This window comes from Brachycentrus maculatus, unplaced genomic scaffold, assembly GCF_059751285.1.
Source record: "Brachycentrus maculatus isolate JH-2025_06_01 unplaced genomic scaffold, ASM5975128v1 h1tg001200l, whole genome shotgun sequence".
NCBI classification, from domain to species: Eukaryota; Metazoa; Arthropoda; class Insecta; order Trichoptera; family Brachycentridae; genus Brachycentrus; species Brachycentrus maculatus.
The window spans coordinates 1-21,921 of NW_028281887.1; the positions used below are offsets into that span (position 1 = coordinate 1).

Consider the following 21,921-nt stretch of genomic DNA (forward strand, 5'->3'; position numbering starts at 1 on the left):
CTGACATTTGTATTTTTATTTATACAGATATATAAAAACATGCGTATTAATAAAATTTCAAAATAATCAGTGAATAAATTTTGAAGGTTTAACCCATTGTTGTCGGGCGGATTTCTCATCAACCCCGACCCTAATTATACTCGGACAGTCTGCCGCCCAACCCTCAGTATACTAATCACAAGTAACCGCAAACCCAATTTCGATCTGTATAATATTTTTGGCGCCTCTCGCGCTCTACCGAAAGTAATAAAATAGAACGCTTATAAGTGTCTCCCGCATTCTACCAACAGTATTAAAAGACCCTTTTAAGCGTTTCCTGCAAACAATGAATTAAAATTCTGAACAAATAAACATTCACATTTTTATTTATGTATTCCAAGATTAGTATTTTAAGAAAACATGAAATAGAAGAGAAAGTGTAATTTCTCTCTCTGTTTGCAGATATCTTCGTGACAACTTGAAGATTGTTGATGCAGGAAAGATTTGCGTATGGGGCTCAGGATACGGGGGACACGTGGCAGGAATGATGACATCGCAAGACTCTGTGAACCTAACCAAATGTTCTGTAGCCCTGGCTCCCATTGTGACATGGGCTTACCATAGTAAGTTTCTCTAGAAAAAACCATAAAAAATGCTCTTATGGTGGGGACTGACCGGAGCCATTTCGTCTTAATATAACATGTTACGATGCGAGCATTCGTATAGTTAGTACAGCAAGCCAAGCGCTCCATCCATAGTCGGAGCGCTCGCCGCGAGCGACGTTACGACGGTATGTTACGACAAAATGCAAATGAAATCAGTCTCCACCTTTAAAATATTATGTGCAATGAGCTAAACTAATGAATGTTTATATTTAATTTGTATGCAATAAATTAAACACAAACTTTGATTTTAACCATTTCAAAATGACTGTCATCTGTCTAAAATGTGGATTTTGTTTACATTCCTATCATTAATTGATATTTTATAAGTAAATTCTGCCATCAAATAATGAAATTTCGTTGCATAAATATTAGATAATATTTCTTAAAAGCAAAGTTGTGTATTGACAAGGATGCCAACAAGGTATACGCAGTCAATAACGCACGGCTAAAATAGGATGGCAACGTTTTGTTGGCAGTGGTTAAAGTGTTAATCATCAAGTTACAACACATCAATGATCTGATATAATAGTATATATATTAGGTAATCCGGGTCGCTATAGGATCTAGCTGACTTACAGAACTAACTTATTACTAATCCCTTTCACTGCTTACACCGGGCCACTTATAGAAAATTTAGTGGTGGTTTTACAAACTTGTATTTATTTAGATTGGCAGTGACAGGTATATTGAAAGCTTTTAAATGTAAATTCACAGTAAAATCGGGAAACAATTTTGTTTCACATTTTCTCTAAATTTTGCAACTTGGTTCATAAAACAAAATATAAAAAAAATTGTTTTGTAAGAGAATGTCTGTCAGGAAGTCTAGATGCTTCTGTATCAGATCAAGGATAGCTTTAACACTTTGCATGCCTACTACATGGATCCGTGTATCATGCGTCTAGCGCATGGTGCCCACTACATGGATTCATGATCGCCCACATCAACATACAAACGTGTCAGTCTATTGCATGCTCTGCTGGCGAGAGTTGGATACACGGATCTGTGTGAAAGGTATAAATGGGCAAATATATTTTTAAAAAGATTTAAATTGGTAATAAAGACACTTATTACTACTGGAAACAAAAAAAAACTCGCGTTGAAATAGCTTTTCTTTTAAGGCACTGAACATGTTTAATATATATCCGGTAACAGACAAAGTCTTAGTCCAGACAAAGGTCAGAACTTTTGAGGTAATTTTTAATTATCTTCCCAGACACATTCTTCACGGAGCGCTACCTGGGGTCGGGCACCCCTTCGGGAAACTACCGAGGGTACGAGGCGGCCGATCTCACACGGCGTGCGGGGAACCTGGCCGGCCGGTCCGTGCTGCTGGCCACCGCACTGGCCGATGTCACGGCCCCCGCACAGCACTCTCTCGCTCTGGCCAGGGCGCTTGTACGGCAGGGGGTCATGTTCAGGCATCAGGTAGATCATTGTCCCGCCGCGTGTGTGCCACAGCACAATGGTGTACGTGGTGATTAGTTGGTGTGCCGCAGAAAAAATTCTAGTTTATTGAAAATAACACAATTGCTCCAAATTTTGATTGCCTGTTCTCTCTTAAGTAGGCTCACATTTTGCATTCAACATAATACGTCAAATATGTTACCATAATATGGTAAATATGCACCTGTGAAATTTCTTACTTTGGTAGGTGTACCTACCTTGAATGGAAAATGTTTGCGGAACACTGAGGTAGTTCCTTTTGTGCAGCATATAAAACGCAGACTTTTGTGATGACTGCCAACTTCTTAGTGCTCTTTCTAGTTTAATGGAGTCTTCAGATGAGATATTTATAATTTATTATATATTTATTATTATTAAACCAGTTATTCTTAATCTCCTGTTAAATTTGAAATCAAAACTGCAAACAGAGGGATTGAATTAAATAATGACTACAACATTTTGAGTGTGTCCAAATACTTGTTCACAAAATTATCTCCAATTATTTTTCATATTATTTTTTGACATCTCAACACAGATGTAGAAGAATATGGAAGTCTGGGCATTTACGGGGGTAGAATTGGTGAATGTTATACGTGTGTAAAGTTATCACATAAACCAGCCTATGACGGTCGTAAGCCCCATAAATGCCCAGACTTCCATATTCTTCTTCATCTTTGATCAAATGTCAAAAAATAATATGAAATAATGAATTTTTAAAAGAAGTCATTATTTAATTCAATCCCCTGTTTTTGCAGTTTTGATTTAAAATCAATCAGGAGATTAAGAATTACTGCCATTTTATTATTGTCAAATTATAAATAAAACACTTGTTTGTTACCATTTGAGTATTATATTTTTACAACTTGTTTCGGAAGCTACAAATGCTTTTATCTACGGGTTTAAATATAAACTCAATTCATATTCAAACCCTTAGATGGAAGTATTTGTAGCTTCCAAAACTAGTCATAAAAGTATTATATATAAAAAAAAATAAAACCCCTATCCGCACCCCAATGATGCATAGGGCACTGCGTCATATAAACGCAGTGTTATGTTGATCGTTTACACATGAATGAAAGGTGATCAGCCCTCCGCTTCAGGTACCAGTCCAGGGTAATATTGAATAAATATTAGAGTGAAAAAATCACTTGTATTTATTTAACCCCCCCCCCCTGGGAATCAAACTCGAGACCTCCAGAACGGTAGCCGAGCGTGCTGACCATTACACTACGGAGGCGGACATAAAATATTATACCCAAGTGGTAAAAAACGAGTGTTTTATTTACAATTTAATCATGTCTTACTACAAAGTGAACTCCGAAACAACAAATAACATTTTTACTTATTTATTTTATTACAAAAATGTTAACAATATTAGTATATAACCACTCAACGAGATTTTTATGTCTACCGGTTTCGAGACGTCCCCATCTCTTCCTCAGGACATTCACTACCACAGTATGCAAACACTACTACCCTTCACTACCATAGCACTATTTACACACTAAAAACTACACAAAATGTTTAACACATGCGATTTTTGGTCGACCCGAAGACCAACACGCACTAAAGGTTTCAGCACAAACATGCGTTACGAGCCGAGGTTAAACATGTGAGCCGAGGTCAAAGTGCAAGTAAAAATGACTAACCACAATGTAAATGCTTTAAATATCAATAATATTGAGAATAAAATAACATTATTATTGTTTATTTATTTTTCCAGGTTTATCCCGATGAAGATCATGAATTCAGCGGCAGCCAACTCCATCTTTATAAAAATATTGAAGCCTTCTTCGACGACTGTTTTGGACCTCTAGACTTGAATGATTGGGATCTTGGAACAAGCTTTTTCACATTCAAACAGTGAGCCTCTACAACGATATGTCACTGTCTTAAAAAACAATATAATAACACAGTGTATCCAAGTTCTTTTAGCGGCAACACATATGGAATTTCACAAGTTTGAACTGTGTTTGAAAATCAAATACATGAATTGATTTGGTCAAAGATCAACTCACTTGATTTTCATTCATTAGAATCTGACAGCAATATCATTTTATCAACTAGTTTGCTGCCAACGTTTTTTGTAATATAAAGATTTTTTTTGAAATAACAGCATAATTGATGTTTATTATTTTGTTGATATGGAAAATTTAACTCTGGATGTTACAACCAAGTATTTAAAAAAAACTGTTGAATGTTTAATTGTTATGCAATGTTAGGGACACTAAAAAAATCAAGATGGAGGAATTTAAAACCTTCCGAGATCTGAAACTATGAAAAATTGCGAGTGTTTTAACTGTGTATCATAGAATAAGTACTTAAATAAAATTATTAAAGATTGTCAAGTGGATTCGAATATAGAACTACTTCAAATCCATGTCATTTGGGGGGAAAAGTTCTGAATGAAAAATACTGCTGGTACTTACTTAAAAATTTTTTTGAAAGAATTAGTGAATATTGAACAGCAAATCCAAATGTTTAAATGAATTATTTGGAGGACAGATATGAAAAATACATCACAGACACCCAAACCAATTAAAAATAAATATTCTTTATTCACTTTATAAAATAAAACAACATTGTTATAACCTCTTTTTATTGGTACACTTTTTCCAACCGGTTTCGACAAGAACCTTGTCATCCTCAGGGTTCATGTACAAATTCTAAAACATTGAAATACTCATAGTTAGGTTATAATTAACTACCCTTCCCTTACGATACCAAAAACTTCCATGCACTCCGTACACCATATGAAAATATGATTTAAAAAAATCTCTCCAGATGAAAAACTCCAGATGACAACTTGTGAGCTACATATGGAGCCATCCAAAAACAGTATGAAGCTGTGAATGTAAAAAAGTGGTTAAAACAAAGTTGTTTTATTTGATTGTGCTAAAAAAATAATAATAAAAAAATTAGTTGAAAACAAAATCTCAATGTATTATACCTTGATATAATTTATATTAATACTTGATGTTAACAATATAAATGGAAATATGTATTTTTGTGAAATCTTCTAGAACAAAAATATATTAATGTAGCAAAAGTTTATTAAATTTATGTAAATAATATTACTGTAATATATTTCATGAGATCATTAGTATATTTTTAAATAAAGAGATTGTGATTTTTAAGAATTTAAGTATAGCACCTGTACATTTTGTGTAACTATAATTATGTGCTATTTTTAAATCCTATAATTCCATAAATTTTAGCACTTATTATGTATTTTGTACTTTTTTTTTTAGTTAAATTACATTTTAATTTTGTAACATATTATTTTTAATATTGCTCACTCCTTTCAACGTCATATTTCAAAAATTTTGTAATAAAATGTTTTAAAAATAAATATCAAGCCACTTATTAATCTTTTTACTGTGCAACAGATCTTTTTAGGTAAAACCTGAATGTTTTTCTGCATTTGAAAAATATTTAGTTTATATAAAAAAAATTAAACAATACCTTTTTTTTCATAATGCAAACACATCACCTTCTGCCCTGAAGCGGGTAAATATTAAGTTAAAAATTGCCGCTTTTGCTGGGATATAGTAAATTCTCTGGGCATTCCGAAAACATGCACAACTGAAAGTCGATGATTTTTGTTATATGACGTTGTTGAAAGGAGTGAGCGATATGTTAAACCTTTGTTTAATTGCACGGAGAGCATGCATATAGGTATCTGACCCTTTTCACTTAACAGATGGTTATTAGTTACCACAGCGTTATTAGTTAACTGTGAAGCAACAACAGTAGACCACCCTGACATACAAATGGGCCATATACTTTTGCTTTGACAAATGGCTGACCAGCGGTTTAACTGACAACTTCTCTATGGATATATAAACAAATTAATAAATCGGTCTACTGAAATGGTTTCAAGTGCACTGTATAAAAATGATGTAACAATACAGTAAAAGGATCATTTAGAGTTGTTTCTGTGCACCTTTTTACTATTGCATCAAAATTACCAGAAAATTACTTATTTAAATAAACCTTATGGCAGATTCAGTGCCAAATTAAAATGAGCATTTTTCAGACAATTAAGGCCCAGCATTCGTTAAGTCGCATTCATTCCACCTGAGACCACCGGAGAGGTCACATATCTCCCGCGCCCAATTTTTTAAGTGTATTGGATTTTTTTTTTTTTTTTTTTTTAATATATATTTATCAAAAATATATTTATAATTTTTCTTTAACTCCAGACCTTTCCATAATTCTTTTCTTTTCAAAACCATATAATCATTTCGAAGAAAAACTTATTTTTTAAATGCAAGAACGGTGTTTTAAGAAAAAACAGTTATGTAAAATGTTGCCTGGATTTAGAGAATAATAAGCTGTAACTTAATGAATGCTGAGCCTTAATAACATGCAAAATAAAGACAAAATATCAAATTAAAAGATTTAACTTAAAAAGGGCACGTAGTGCATTAGGCTTGAAACATATCTCAGCGACATTGTGTGTTTAACTTATGGTAAAAATAGCTATTGAAATAGGAAATTGTTAACGGAATAAATATTTCAACTAGTCAAATTGATTCCGGCGCATTTCGAGGCCCGATCAATAAAAATTTACGTACACAATCTATTGTTATATCAAATGTAATCTACAAATTTATAAACAGTTTATAATATTGAAATTCTTTCTTGCCATTGTGTATAAATACTGTTAACACACTAAGGTAGGGTGTTTTTACGCCTGCGGTCCGCTGGCAACGGGATTTGATAATTATGTACATATAGACCTTAACAAAGAGATTGGTACATAATATTCACAAAAAAAACATTAAACATGTAATTCCTTCTTTCTGACTTTGAAATGATGCCGGCGCAGAAGATAAAAATACCCTTCTCATCCGTAAGCATTAATCGACCGAACGGGTAGAAATAACGCCGTTCCATCGCGTTACATGGGATATGTATATATATTTATACATATATATATATATATATATATATATATATATATATATATATATATATATATATATAAATATATATACATATATATATATATATATATATATATATATATATATATATATATATATATATATATATATATATATATATATATATATATATATATATATATATATATATATATATATATATATATATATATATATATATATATATATATATATATATATATATATATATATATATATATATATATATATATATATATATATATATATATATATATATATATATATATATATATATATATATATATATATATATATATATATATATATATATGTATATATATATATATATAATAATCTATATATTTATAAATATATATATATATATATATATATATATATATATATATATATATATATATATATATATATATATATATATATATATATATATATATATATATATATATATATATATATATTTATATATTTATATTTATATATATATATATATATATATATGAGGTCTTTCAATTAGTTTTAATGTTAAAATATGTTGAGAAAAAGAAATTTGCCATATATTTGTAAAAATATCATTACATGTATGTTTTTTGACATAATTCCTTACCATGTAGCTAAATTATGTTTTTATAGTTTACTCTGTAACTAGCTATAACTAAATTACATTTTAAAATATTGGTATAATGTAACACCAAAATTGTATCTTTAAATTTAGACCTAAGCTTAAATCTAAAATTTATTTAACTCGGTGTGATATTATTCAGTTTAAATATATTCTAGTTTAATATTCTTAAATTGATGAATTGCATGATTTTGGATTGATCTGGTTTCATTGTGTCGCAGTACTGGGCAAACAGTCGGGCAAATAGATGTTAAATCATGTTTAATTCTTGGAATCCATTTTAATTTACTTAAGTTATGATGTAATTCAAAAATATTCTTAGGTATTTGAATCTTGCTTTGACTGCCATGTTTTGTTATTCTGTGATAATTACGATAAAACAACCGTCTAATATTTATTTTATTTTTCACTGATTACTTTGATTTTATGTTAATTACGATCAGATTAATATTTTGTGGGTTTGATGCAGTGCCCTATGCACCATTGGGTGTAAATGAGGGTTAGAAGAAAACATATTCCATAAAAGACATATTTTTCAAAATAAAATAAAAATCTATATTATAATATATGTACCATAATAGACGCTATCTGCGATGTACTTAAACAAAACAATTCTATAACATTTTGAGTGTGTCCAAATACTTGTTCACAAATCTGGATCATCGGGTATTTGCCGAACCTGTGTTTGGTGTATCACTACAATTTATCGAAATCACCTAATAAACTTTTTCCTGAACATGTTTTTGTTGATCATTAATATAGTATATAATTTTATATGAGAATATTTTATATTTTATTTTATTTTTATAATGCATAGAAAGCTACTTTTAAAATTATTGTGTCTTCCAACCAACCGCTTAATTATTTTCAAATTTTATGTATTTTTTTAAAGCGTGCTACTACAAACACACTTAATTTCATAAATGTGCCTGTTACCAATATAATTTCTATCTGTGTAAAATACTCAAATTGTAGAATTTGCTGACTTCATTGATAAGCGCCGCACTTAAAATATAAATTAAAATTTCACGAATAAATAAATCTGCATTGTAATAACCTTTCGAAGAGTATGGATGAAGCTTACCGCCCAATCAGAATAACTCCCAAAAGGGAACAGTATGGAACTCCTTTTTCAGATAAATTTACTTAATTTTTTTATTATTTTTTTTTTACTTGCATTTATTTCAAGAACAATTTTAAACATATTTTGTACATTAAAAGCATTGATAACTTTGTGGTATGGTAATAAAACACTCTCCTTACCATCCACTGTTTACTTTGTGTAATACCACAAAGTAAACAGTGGATGTACCGCCATCCGTAGTGTAATGGTCAGCACGCTCGGCTACCGTTCTGGAGGTCCCGGGTTCGATTCCCAAGGGGGGTAAAATAAATATAAGTGATTTTTTCACTGTAATATTTATTCAATATTACCATGGACTGGTACCTGAAGCGGAGGGCTGATCACCTTTCCTTCATGTGTAAACGATCAAGATAACACTGCGTTAATATGACACAGTGCCCTATGCACCATTGGGGTGCGGATAAGGGTTTTATTATTATAATACCACAAAGTAAACAATGGATGGTACGGAGAGAATTTTAAACATATTTAAAATATTTTTTGCAGCGACCCACCAAGCCACCTTGTGTGTCTTGTTGGTGGAGTTCTGTTTACACACATTTTTAATGTTTTTACCCATTTTAACCACACAAAAAAGGGAGAGAAAATGAAGAATATAAACTATTTTTAAATGTTCATCAAATTAACTCTTGATCGTTTACCCATTCCTTTATTTTGCCTTTGTTCCATATTTTATTTTGACCTCTAACCTCCGTCGGCAACAAATTAAAAATGTTTGGAATGATATATTGCAGTGTTGGACTCCCATATTTATTGTTAATTCCTACTACTACTACTACTACCATCACGCCGTTTCTCCGCAGGGGTAGGCGGAGAAGATGGAACGCCACACTCTTCTGTACTGACACACACTCCTCGCCTCCTTCACATCCATACATCTAGTCATACATGCCCTCCGATTACGCAGACTTATTTGTTAATTCTTGGGACTATAAAACCTTCGTTGTGGGTAAATCGTGTACCATGGTCACTTATTTTGTTAATAATAATGTAATCAATTCTCACAATTAAACATTACAAATAGATCAGTTTTATCAAACCATCTTGGATATTATTTATAATGACACTATTACAAAAATACAAAAATAACTTCAACGAACTTAAAAATTATGGTTAGTTTAATATTGATTAGTCAGGTCAGTATGTATGAAGATACGTATGAATGTGGAAGAGGCGAAGATTGTTGGTGTGGCGTACTATTCTCTCTGTCTACCCCTTCGGAAGAGGCATGATGATTAGTCAGCTCCGTTAGTTAGTTAACTTCCAAAGAAGTCCACAGATATAATTTCTTCTTTCTTTGATGCCTAACCACTCCCAGATGGTGCATGGGGCACCGCATGGGATTGACACGGTGTTATCTTTATCATCATTTGTATAATGGCAAGATAATCAAACCTGCGCTCTTGATTCTTGAATTTATGAATGGAATATATATGAGGGGTACAGATGATGAAAGTGACGTTTTAAAAAATGTAAAACTGTGCTCAAACTAGCTTGTGGAACTTGACACAGCTATTGTGTATAAGTCAGAAGTCCTATTTTTAAAATTACTGGGACTAATTTGGTTTGGACAAAGATTTATCCATACTCTCCAAGATAGTAGGGAACTTTTAAAAAAAATCCTTGATGTGATTTGGGTTTCGTATTAGTAATGCAAATATAAAAGAAAATATTTTTAAAACATGTGTTTATATTGGTATATTGATGTATTTATTTTACTTGCTTGTATGTTGAAAATGCAATAGTTATTGTTCATATTAGTAATTACTACAAAAAAATCAATGAAGTTACTAAATAATTCTCTAAATGATGCTTATGATTACTTTAAAATTGTTTTATTTAATGTGTAGCTTTGTAATAAAATAAACAAGATAGTAATTTGTAAATTATGAATGTATAAAGTGTGTCGTTATATATGTGTTATACTATAGTAAATATTGATTCCTGTATGTTCCAGTATAAAGTATAATGTATATTAGATAATATAAAGATGTTTTTAATGTTAATCCGCTATTTTATTAATGCCCCTATTTGCATAAATTTGGTGTTTTATCAATTATAATTGATGATTTTATTTTTCTTCCACACCAAGTAGTGCATAGGATCAGACTGCATCAGGACGACAATCTTTATATGATTTTAAAATATGGAAGTGGATTATGTATATTTGATAGAATACAGTTTGCGTAAGTCTTTACTTGTGTACTTCTCAAGATCAAAGTAATGGGAAATGGAATGGAGAACGGATAATTGATGGGAAATGAGAATACCAACGATGACTAGACACTCGGGGTTGCATACCCATTCTCATACTTCTGTAAGTTAGTTCTTATGTTCACAAGTAATTTTGTAAAAGAAGAGGTATTACGACAACAAAAGCGAATTTATTTAGCTCCTTGGTGCGCAATTTATTAAATAATTCTTTCCCACGCTGCGCGAATTTTCTGATTATTGATCAAATGTTTTACTTAAGATCTGTTCACTTAAATAATACAGATTCACTGAGGTGGATCTTTTGAGCTTCATGATTGAATCTTACCCGCCTCTAGCTGAAGTTGATTTTTTTTGTTGCCGACGCTGGTAGGAACTTAATCTACCTAATTTTCTCTCATCTCCGATTTTCTTATCTAGGCTGGCAACACTCAATAAAAAATTGTCAAAATGTCAAATGTGAAAATTTTGATGTACGAAATCGGATGTTTTCGACGCGTGAAAACGTAATTTTTCGAATCGTTGTAAATTTTAGTAGTTACTTCCCACCCTGAACATGGAGGCGGATAAGTTGTCCGACGCGAAGCCGCCTGAAGAGTTCGTGGAGTTCAAAAAACCTATTTTCATTGGAAAAATCGGTAAAGTTCCGCGTAAACTGGCGCGACCGAGCGGCGAGGAAACGGCTCAGACGTCTGGAGACAAAAATGATAAACAAAAAGCTAAGGATCTGCTCGTCCCGTCACAGCTACTGAAAGAGAGAAGCATCCCTCTTCCTTATAAAGAGCCAAAATGGTCTGGTCTTCCGCCGCCAGGTATGATTAAATCAAATGCCTAAGGTTACATTTTTGAGAGGGATGTATAAAGAAAAAAAAACGCTAATTCGCGTGAATTCTGAATGAAAAATCACTTTTCCCCATTCGTTCGACTCAGCAGCGTTATTTTATGGAACATATATTCACTTATAAATGGTGAAAATACGATTTCTGACTGTCACAATTTCGGCACATTCCTCAGTCGCTGTTAACCTTATATTGCACGTGTGTAAAGTGATCATTTAAACCAGCTTATGACGGTCGTAAGCCCTGTAATATCCAGACTTCCATATTCTTTATCTATGTTATAAAAAATTATGTAAAAAATAACCCCTAATTTAAGATAATCCAGATAAATATTTGGACACACTCAAAATGTTGTATGATATTTTTGTTATTTACCATATCGGGTATCAAAAGATTTGCCTTCCAATCTGATATTTGTGTATAGAGGGCTATGAATTGACATTTTAATTTATTTTTTTTTAGAATCTGGTTACTGCTTTGAAGTGCTGAAGTCCGGCACTATTATGGAAACGATAGATCTGACTATGAAGCCTTTCCACGTGTTTGGGAGACTCTGTGTGAATGACATTGTGATGGCCCATCCCACCATATCGAGGTACTTATTTATCTTTATGATTCTGGAGCGATTACTCTCGCTTTCACATTTTGTACGCCTGCGTAGTGTAGTGGTTACTGCGTTTGACTACCATGGTGGAAGTAACGGGCTCGATTCCCAGGGGGTTCAGAAAAATACAAGTATTCTTCACTTTACCTCTTTGAACCTTAGAGGCCAGTAAACCGGCTTTATTTAGTAATGCATATCGCTCACTCCTTTCAAGAACGTCATAAATCAAAAATCATAATTTTTCAGTTGTGCATGTTTTCGGGATGCCCAGAAAATGTACTATATCCCAGAAAAATAGGCATATTTTTAATTTAATATTTACCCGCCACAGGGCAGAAAGTGTTGTTTTTGCATTTTGAAGAAAAGGTGTTCAATTATTTTTTTTAAATATACTGAATATGTTTCAAATGGAGAAAAAACCTTCAGGTTTTACTTTAAAAAATCTGTTGCACAGTAAAAAGTTCAATGAGTGGTTTGATATTTATTTTTAATACATTGTATTATATGTTTAAAACCTTTAAAAACATTCTCCTGAAAAATCAAGTTTTTTGATTTATGACGTTCTTGAAAGGAGTGAGCGATATGCCCTAATGGCCGGAATACCGGCCACAACATCTATCCTCATTACCCTACGGCCTGGAATACCGGCCTGCGAAGAAAAAACCGAGACGATACTTTTGAATTATTGCGACGTCATCGCGAGTGTGAGAGGGGGGAGAACATGTTTAAACATGAATTCAGATTAATTTTGATTAATTTAGTATCGAAATTTCATTTTTAATAATAAAATATATAATAAAACCCTTATTCGCACCCCAATGGTGCATAGGGCACTGCGTCATATAAACGCAGTGTTATCTTGATCGTTTACACATGAAGGAAAGGTGATCAGCCCTCCGCTTCAGGTACCAGTCCAGGGTAATTTTGAATAAATATGACAGTGAAAAAATCACTTATATTTATTTTACCCCCCTTGGGAATCGAACCCGGGACCTCCAGAACGGTAGCCGAGCGTGCTGACCATTACACTGAGGCGGACAAATATAATAAATATAAATATATTGTTTTTAGTCAAATATAATTTTTTGGTCAAAAATTACTCAGGAGCTCAGGGTTAGGGTACTTGTACAATGAGCGCTTCAGGATTCAAAGGGTTAATATTACCCTGGACTAGTACCTGAGCGCAGGACTGACCTTGCCTGCTTTAACTATCAGCTTACATTGCATAATATTTCTTTTTTAAAGGAATAACTCAACCCAGACTTACATATTCTTCATGTATGCTGAGATATCAAACATGTGATAAAGACCGCTGCATTTTGTAATTTAGTAATGATTTTGTTTTCTGTATTAAATATTAAAAATCAAAGACTAACTTTTTGAGTCTACTAAGTTGTGTCCGCCTCCGTGGTGTAATGTCCGCCTCCGTGGTGTAATTTGTCCGCCTCCGTGGTGTAATTTGTCCGCCTCCGGTGTGTAATGGTCAGCGTGTTTAGCTGCCGTGCTGGAGGTCCCGGGTTAGTTTCCCAGGGGGGGTGAAAATAAATATTAGCGATTTAACACTGTAATATTTATTTACTATTACCCTGGACTGGTTCCTGAAGCGCAAGAGTGATCACCTTGCCTTCATGTAAGTAATGATCAAGATAACACTGCGTCAATTTGATGCAGTGCCCTATGCACCATTAGGTGCGGATAAGGGTTATAATAAAAATATTTTAAAAAGTTGTATTTTATTGTTGAAAAAACATGTGAAAATCAATTTTGTGCAAATTCGCTCACTCCTTCAAACAACGTCATATATCAAAAAATTTGATTTTTCGGGAGATCGTTTTTAAAGTTTAAAGATATAATAAAATGTATTAAAAATAAATATCAAGCTACTTATTGAACTTTTTACTGTGCAACAGATCTTTCAAGGTAAAACCTGAATGTTTTCCTCCATTTGAAAAATATTTAGTTTATTTAAAAAAATAATTAAACAATACCTTTTCTAAAAAAAAAACAACACTTTCTGCCCTGTAGCGAGTAAATATTAAGTTAAAAATATGCCGCTTTTGCTGGGATATAGTACATTTTCTGGGCATTCCGAAAACATGCACAACTGAAAATTGACAATTTTTTATATATGACGTTGTTGAAAGGAGTGAGCAAATTGTTTCGCCTGGCAATGGCATTTTCAAACGAATGTCGAATGATTTTGTTTTCCGTTCTTATTTAGACACCACGCTGTCATGCAGTACAAGGCACGCATGACAGATGATGACAGACCCTGTGGCTTTTACATGTATGATCTGGGAAGTTCCCACGGTACTTTTGTCAACAAGGTCCGCATCAAGCCTAATCACTATGTCAAGATCATGGTGGGTCATCTAGTCAAACTCGGCTGCAGCACGAGACAATATATCCTGCAGGTACCATTTCAATTCAATTTTTTCAATTTCAATTTTATTAATAAAAATATATATAAATATACATATAAATATATTATGTCATACAATGATTTTCCACACCTTCGTCTGAGTGAGCGCATTTCAACGGTGCTCACACTGTGTAAATTGTAATTTGTAATGATGTGTTTGATGAAAAATAATTCAATTCAAACCCTTATCCGCACCCCAATGGTGCATAGGGTACTGCATTATATAAACACAGTGTTATCTTGATCGTTAACACGAAGGAAAAGTTATCAGCCCTCCGCTTCAGGTTCCAGTCTAGGGTAATATGGAATAAATATTAGAGTAAAAAAATCACTTATATTTATTTGACCCCCCCTGGGAATCGAACCCGGGACCTCCAGAACGGTAGCCGAGCGTGTTGACCATTACACTACGGAGGCGGACAATTAAATGATGAAAAATAAATAAAGTATTTCTCTTATAGGGTCCTGAAGATGATACAGAAGAAGAATCGGAGTTGACACTTACGGAAATGAAACAACAGAGGTTGGCTCGGAAGTTGGAGATGATTAAGGCCAAGCAGGACGGAGCCAAGCCACAGAGCGAGGACATGCAGGAAGGCATCTCTTGGGGGATGGGTGAGAATCATTTGACTACTTCTTTTCGTTCTTCTCCATGATGAAGGTTGGCTGTTGAACAAGAAACTAGACAAAAATATCGAAATCTTCTAGCACACAACCATGATACACGATTTACACACAACAAAGGTTTGATAGTCCGAAGAATTAACAATAAATATGGGTAATTTTACAACATTTTGAGTGTGTTCAAATGCTTGGTCACAAATCTGGATTATCTCCAATTATAGGAGTTATTTTTCATATTATTTTTGATAATAAAATGAAAATGATATTTTCTGGCGTTTCTCATGTATGTGATTTTAATCCAGGATTCGGACCTCACATGCTAATATAAGAGTTTCTGCTTAGTAAAAAGCTTCTTTACATCTCACCAATAGATGTCTCTAGTGAAGTTCTAGTGATTCAAGAACAAGGTTTCTAAATTGGTTCATATATATAGAACTTCCAAGAATTTGAGTAGTGTGGTTGTCAATAATGGGTAGAATTGGTAAATTTTACACATGTGTAAAGGGATCACTTAAACCAGCCTATGACGGTCGTCAGCCCCGTAAATGCCCAGACTTCCATATTCTTCTTCATCTTTGATGAGATGACAAAAAATAATTTTAAAAAAAAGATATAAATTACAAAAGATAGGGAGGGCAAAGGAAAAAGGGAATTTAAGGAAGGAGGTATAGAGGTAGAATATTATTGACAAATCAGAACTTTAGAAACGTGCACAATATGACACAACCATGACGACAAGCATAGATGACGCTCTGTAAAACTGTTAAAAAAAAAACATAAATTACATATCAACAGACTATCTGCGGGAAGGGTAATTTTACCCTTTCACTCGACAGGTGGTGTTGGGGGGGAAGGGTAATTTTACCTTTTCACTCGACTCATCGTAAATTGCGTGTAAGTTATTTTTACGGATGACTTTTGCGGCATCTTTTGATCTCATATCGATGTATACAGTATGGTTAAATGTTATCACTTCTTTTTAAAAGATGTTTATCTCTATTATGAGCGCGAACCCGCCCGCAGATAGTGTGTTGATATTTCCGGTGGACCTATATTTTGTGTTGTCGTTTTCAGCGGACGATGCAGAGGACGAACCGGACCTATCAGATAACCCGTTTGCGGTGTCCACCAACGAGGAGCTGTACCTGGATGACCCCAAGAAGACGCTGCGCGGCTACCTGGAGCGGGAGGGCGTTCCACTGGAGTATGACTGCCAAGAGAGGGGCCCCGGGCAGTTTGTGTGCCGGTAAGTGTGCCCCCAAAATAAAAGTTCTAAAATAAAAACAATAAAGGCAACTAGAAAAACAAACAATTTCACAATTCGCTCACTCTTTTCAAGAACGTCATAAATCAAACAACTTGATTTTTCAGGAGAATGTTTTTAAAGTTTAAAAATATAATACAATATATTAAAAATAATTATCAAGCCACTTATTGAACTTTTTAGTGTACAACAGATCTTTTTAGGTAAAACGTGAAAGTTTTTTCTCCATTTGAAAAATATTTGGTATATTTAAAAAAATTATTAAACAATACCTTTTCTTCAAACTGCAAAAACAACACTTTCTGCCCTGTAGCGGGTAAATATTAAGGTAAAAATATGCCGCTTTTGCTGGGATATAGTACATATTCTGGGCATTCTGAAAACACGCACAACTGAAAATTGACAATTTTTTGTATATGACGTTGTTGAAAGGAGTGAGCGATATCTGTTAAAATATTCTCAGTATTATTAATATTTAAAGCATTTACTTTGTGGTTAGTCATTTTTTACCTTTATATTTTTTTATTCTGCAACCTGTAGTGCATATTGGTCCTCGGGACGACCAAAATCGTATGTGATAAACATTTTCTGTAGTTTCAAGTGTATGGTCGTGTCGGGTAGTATTGTTTGCATGCTGTGGTTGTGATTGTCCTGACGAAAAGACGGGGACGTCTCGAAACTGGTAGACATAAAAATCTCATTATGTAACCACTACTAATATTATTAATATTTTTTAAATATAAAAGTATCTGTTAAAAGACTTTATTGCAATGTGTGACTCGATTTCAGGGTGGAGTTGCCCATCGAAGACTCCCGCGGGCGGCCGATAGTCGCGGAGGTGATCCACAAGGGGAAGAAGAAGGACGCCGTGGTGCAGTGCGCTCTGGAAGCGTGCCGGATCATCGACAGGCACGGTCTCCTGCGACAAGCCAAGCACGGTGAGATGTCAAATCTAAACCACTTTTTTAATTTCTTCTTTAATTTAAAACACGTTTTGGAAGGGTTTTTTACGCCTGCGGACCGCTGACGATGGGATTTGATAATTGTGTACATATAGTTTTGATCAAGGGTGGCCAACCCGCGGCCCGCCGGGTGTCTACTTGCAGCCCGCGGAGCAAATTGCACATTTTTTCCTTTAGTGTACACAAAACCACCAAAAGAACATACCATCGTGCGTAGATCGTATCATATCCCATATGTGAGAGTATTTCACTATTCTGACAATTTCAAGACCCATAATGGGAATGGCTATAACACCCAAGATAGGTGAAAAGCCATTAAAAAGAAGAAGAACCCGGGACCTCCAGGACGGTAGCCGAGCGTGCTGACCATTACACTACGGAGGCGGAGGAATAAAAATAAAGGTAAAAATTAAATTAAGAGTTAATTTAGCTCTTTAAAAAACAGCACACTACCCCTTTTTTTCTTTATTTTTACAATATAATATAACTACCAGTACAAAAATATTATAATACACAATATTATACAAAAAAAGATCCCACAAAGGCAAGGCCTATGTGTGGGTATACATTTTATTTTAATTGATATCAATAATATAAATAGATTAAAAGCATTATTTTATTATTTATCATTGCATTTTGTTGCAGAGTCCCGCAAGCGCAAGGGCAAGGACTGGAAGGAGGAGGACTACTACGACTCGGACGAGGACACCTTCCTGGACCGGACGGGAGCCGTGGAGCGGAAGAGGCAGACCAGGATGCGGCAGCAGGAGGACGGCAGCGCCCAGACCAGCGCGGCGCTCACCTACGCACAGCTGGTGAGTACATCAGCACTCTGCAATCTTTTTCATAGAATACCGCGGCACACCAAATGCTAAAATATATACACCATAGAAAAATTATGTAGTTATAATAAATATTCCATAGCAGAGGTGTCAAACGCAAAAGGCTCCAAGGGCCGCTTAAGGTATATGGGCACGCTGGCGGGCCACATCAAAAAACTCAAAAATCTCACTTTCATTTTTATATAACTTTAAGTGAATAATTTATCATCAAATTTATCATCAAAGAGGTACAATAGATCCAACTTAATGATTTTGTAAAAGAATATCATATGTTCCCGTACAAAAATATGATTTCAATGAAGAATTAAAATAAATGAAAAATATAACCGCGGGCCGCAAAATAAATACTCGTGGGCCGTATGCGGTTGACATGCTTGTTCTATAGAATAAATATTCTATAAAATGCAGTTCCACCAAGAAATATCAGTACGAAACTTTAATCCAATCAATATTTTACGTATTCTCAATATTATTAATATTTAAAGCATTCACTTTGTGGTTAGTCATTTTTACATTTATATTTTTTACAAAAATGTTAGTAATATAAGTATATAACCACTCACCGAGATTTTTATGTTTACCGGTTTCGAGACGTATCTGCCTCTTTTAGAGCTCTGTTCTATCTAAATTTTTCTATCATTCGATGTTCCTCTTGATTGATTGTCCGACGGCTTGCAGGTGGAGAAGTGCGGAACCTTGAAGAGCGAAATATCGGTCTTGGAGGGCCGGCTGGCGCTGCTGCGCGGGGCGGGCAAGGGGGCCAAGGGGGCCGCGGGTGGTGACGACGAGGCGGAGGCGGAGGAGGACGCCCTGGACCGGTACATGAAGGGACTGCACAAGCAGAGCGCGGCCGACAAGGCGGAGATATCCAAGACCAAGGTGGGTGTTTCGTCTATTGGTACTGGAACACTTGTGATGAGGAAGACGGAAACGCACAAATGAAAGTCAATTATTTATTTTTAAAAAATTACAAAGTTGTAAGCGCGAAAAGAACAAAGTGACACCAATATATCAAAAATTAACAAAATTAATTCATTAATTAGCAAAATGAATTCAAGAAAGATCTAATTTCAACCGGTCTGGGTGTTTGTAATGTATTTTTCACATTTACCTTCCCTATATTCTTACTATCCTACCTGCAGACAAGACTCCTAATACGGGCTTTGCGGGTTTTTTCTTTTAAAAATTAATTTTAAAAAAATACAGTAATTTAAAAAAAAAATTCATTGAGTTATATGGACTTATAATAGCACCTTTAATATAGGGAATAAATGCCAAAGGATACCCACGCCCTGAATATCTTTGCGACTTGTACGAGGACATGAGCTATTCAACGTATGAGGAGCTGAAAAGCTCTGTATATGAAGAGTTTTGTATGTATTTCAAAGATACTTTGTTTCTGTTGACACTTCTTTAAAATGGCTTTGTTTATTGTCATTCCAGATGGAGATTCAGAAGTTGAAATTGGAACTTACGAAAACGGGGCGACTCGCCGACATTGCGAAACCGGCCGATCTCCCCGCCCTGGTCGCCCCGGAGCCTGTCCAGACACCTCTGGTCAAGAAGACCAGCTCTTCGGTCATCATCGGCAAGAGGATAAAGCTGAAAAATAGAGAGAAGACGCCGTACAAGGTTCCCACGAAGGTGGCCGGGGACCAGAGTGAAGAATTCGTCGAGGAGGTTGACTCGGATGAAGAGGGCGCTTTAGATTCTAAGGGTTTAAATTCTGACTTTAATATCAGCAGTGATGATAAGTCTCCTGCAAACCGCGGTGATTCATTATTGGCTAACGTTAGTCATGGTGATTCAACACCAGGCAATGCGAGTCATGGTGTTTCAACATCAGGCAACGCGAGTCATGGCGATTCAACATCAGGCAATGCGAGTCATTGTGATTCATCATTGGTAAATTCGAGTCGCGGTGACTCACCAACTCCTGAAGAAAGTAGTCCTGCAGCCGCAAAAGACGCTAGCGTTAAAGTTTACGGACCGATGAGGCCCCCCTCAAATTACTCGGTACCCGAAAATTATTTTGAACAAAACACGGACCGAGATTTGCCGGAGATCACGGATGAAAATGAATATTAGCACATTTTTTATAATACACATCGCTCACTCCTTTCAACGTCATATATCAAAAAACTTGATTTTTCAGGAGATCGATTTTAAAGTTCAAAAATATAATCAAATGTATTAAAAATAAATACGAAGCCACTCATTGAACTTTTTACTGCGCAACAGATCTTTTTAGGTAAAACCTGAATGTTTTTTCTCCATTCGGAAAATATTTAGCATATTTAAAAAAATAATTAAACAATACCTTTTCTTCAAAATGCAAAAACAACACTTTCTGCCCTGTAGCGGGTAAATAATAAGTTTAAAAATATGGCACTTTGGCTGGGATATAGTACATTTTCTGGGCATTCCGAAAACATGCACAACTGAAAATTTATGATTTTTGATATATGACGTTGTTGAAAAGAGTGAGCGATATAATAATCATCATTCATCATTTGTAAAAAACCACTTAACCTTTCCGGGAGTACAATAATTGATGTCCGACTTTCTATAGGTTCTTTTACATGAAAAAAAAATATTTTCATGGAATCTGTATTTTTTTTTTTAATATAGAATGGCGTTGCATATAGAATTTATTACTTTTTCCAATGTCAAGTTGATTAAATAATATTATTTAATTATAAATTATATTAAACTTATTATTAAAATATTAATTGATTGCGTTAAATTTTTAAAGTTACCAAAAGATTCTCGATAATATGATAATAGAAATTATGTAAAAAACAAAAAAAAATTAAAAAACACCAAATTATGAAAAAAATTTGATTATGAAATATTTTTCTCAAAATATTTTCAAAATATGACAAAATTACATACAAATATCCACAGATGTTATTATTATTATACAAGTTACATCATATTACAGTTAATATGATGTAACTTGTATAACAATGACAGATGGACTTCGACATTCATTAACGCCGATACTCCTTTGAGGAAAATTCGCACTGACATTCTTTTACGTCCATACTCCCGGAAAGGTTAAGAACTCACGACCACCAGTTTGGGAATAACCATTCCATCATCAGGTCAACAAAAGACTGTTCGTTATGTGTCTCGCAAGCCGCCAAGCGGCAGACACTGAGTAATTTTTTAATTTTTAAAACTGGCATATAGATTACTGTTTCGGTATGTTACCAACAGTCGATATTATGAGTGTTTTTTTTCATTCTATCATGTTACCCCGAAGGGGTATCTGAAGCGCAAGACTGATCACCTTGTCACAATTGCAGCATACGAATGGCACATAGAATTTTTTTATTTAATATG

General features: G+C 34.1%; 2 protein-coding genes across 2 annotated transcripts; both read left to right on the forward strand.

Moving 5' to 3' along the window:
- Positions 1-484: 484 nt before the first annotated feature.
- LOC148299293 (venom dipeptidyl peptidase 4-like) lies at positions 485-4,944 on the forward strand. Its single transcript, XM_088276227.1, has 3 exons — positions 485-602; positions 1,858-2,069; positions 3,811-4,944. Exons 1-3 carry the CDS (start codon positions 524-526, stop codon positions 3,952-3,954), a joined length of 435 nt encoding a protein of 144 aa, XP_088132353.1. The 5' UTR covers positions 485-523; the 3' UTR covers positions 3,955-4,944.
- A 6,498-nt stretch (positions 4,945-11,442) lies between these two features.
- Positions 11,443-20,752, forward strand: LOC148299294 (kanadaptin-like). The gene is made up of 9 exons (XM_088276226.1): positions 11,443-11,828; positions 12,318-12,450; positions 14,681-14,873; positions 15,343-15,496; positions 16,580-16,751; positions 17,559-17,707; positions 18,377-18,546; positions 19,252-19,452; positions 20,017-20,752. The coding sequence occupies exons 1-9, from the start codon at positions 11,573-11,575 to the stop codon at positions 20,659-20,661; spliced, it is 2,073 nt and encodes a 690-aa protein (XP_088132352.1). The 5' UTR covers positions 11,443-11,572; the 3' UTR covers positions 20,662-20,752.
- The last annotated feature ends 1,169 nt before the right edge of the window (positions 20,753-21,921 follow it).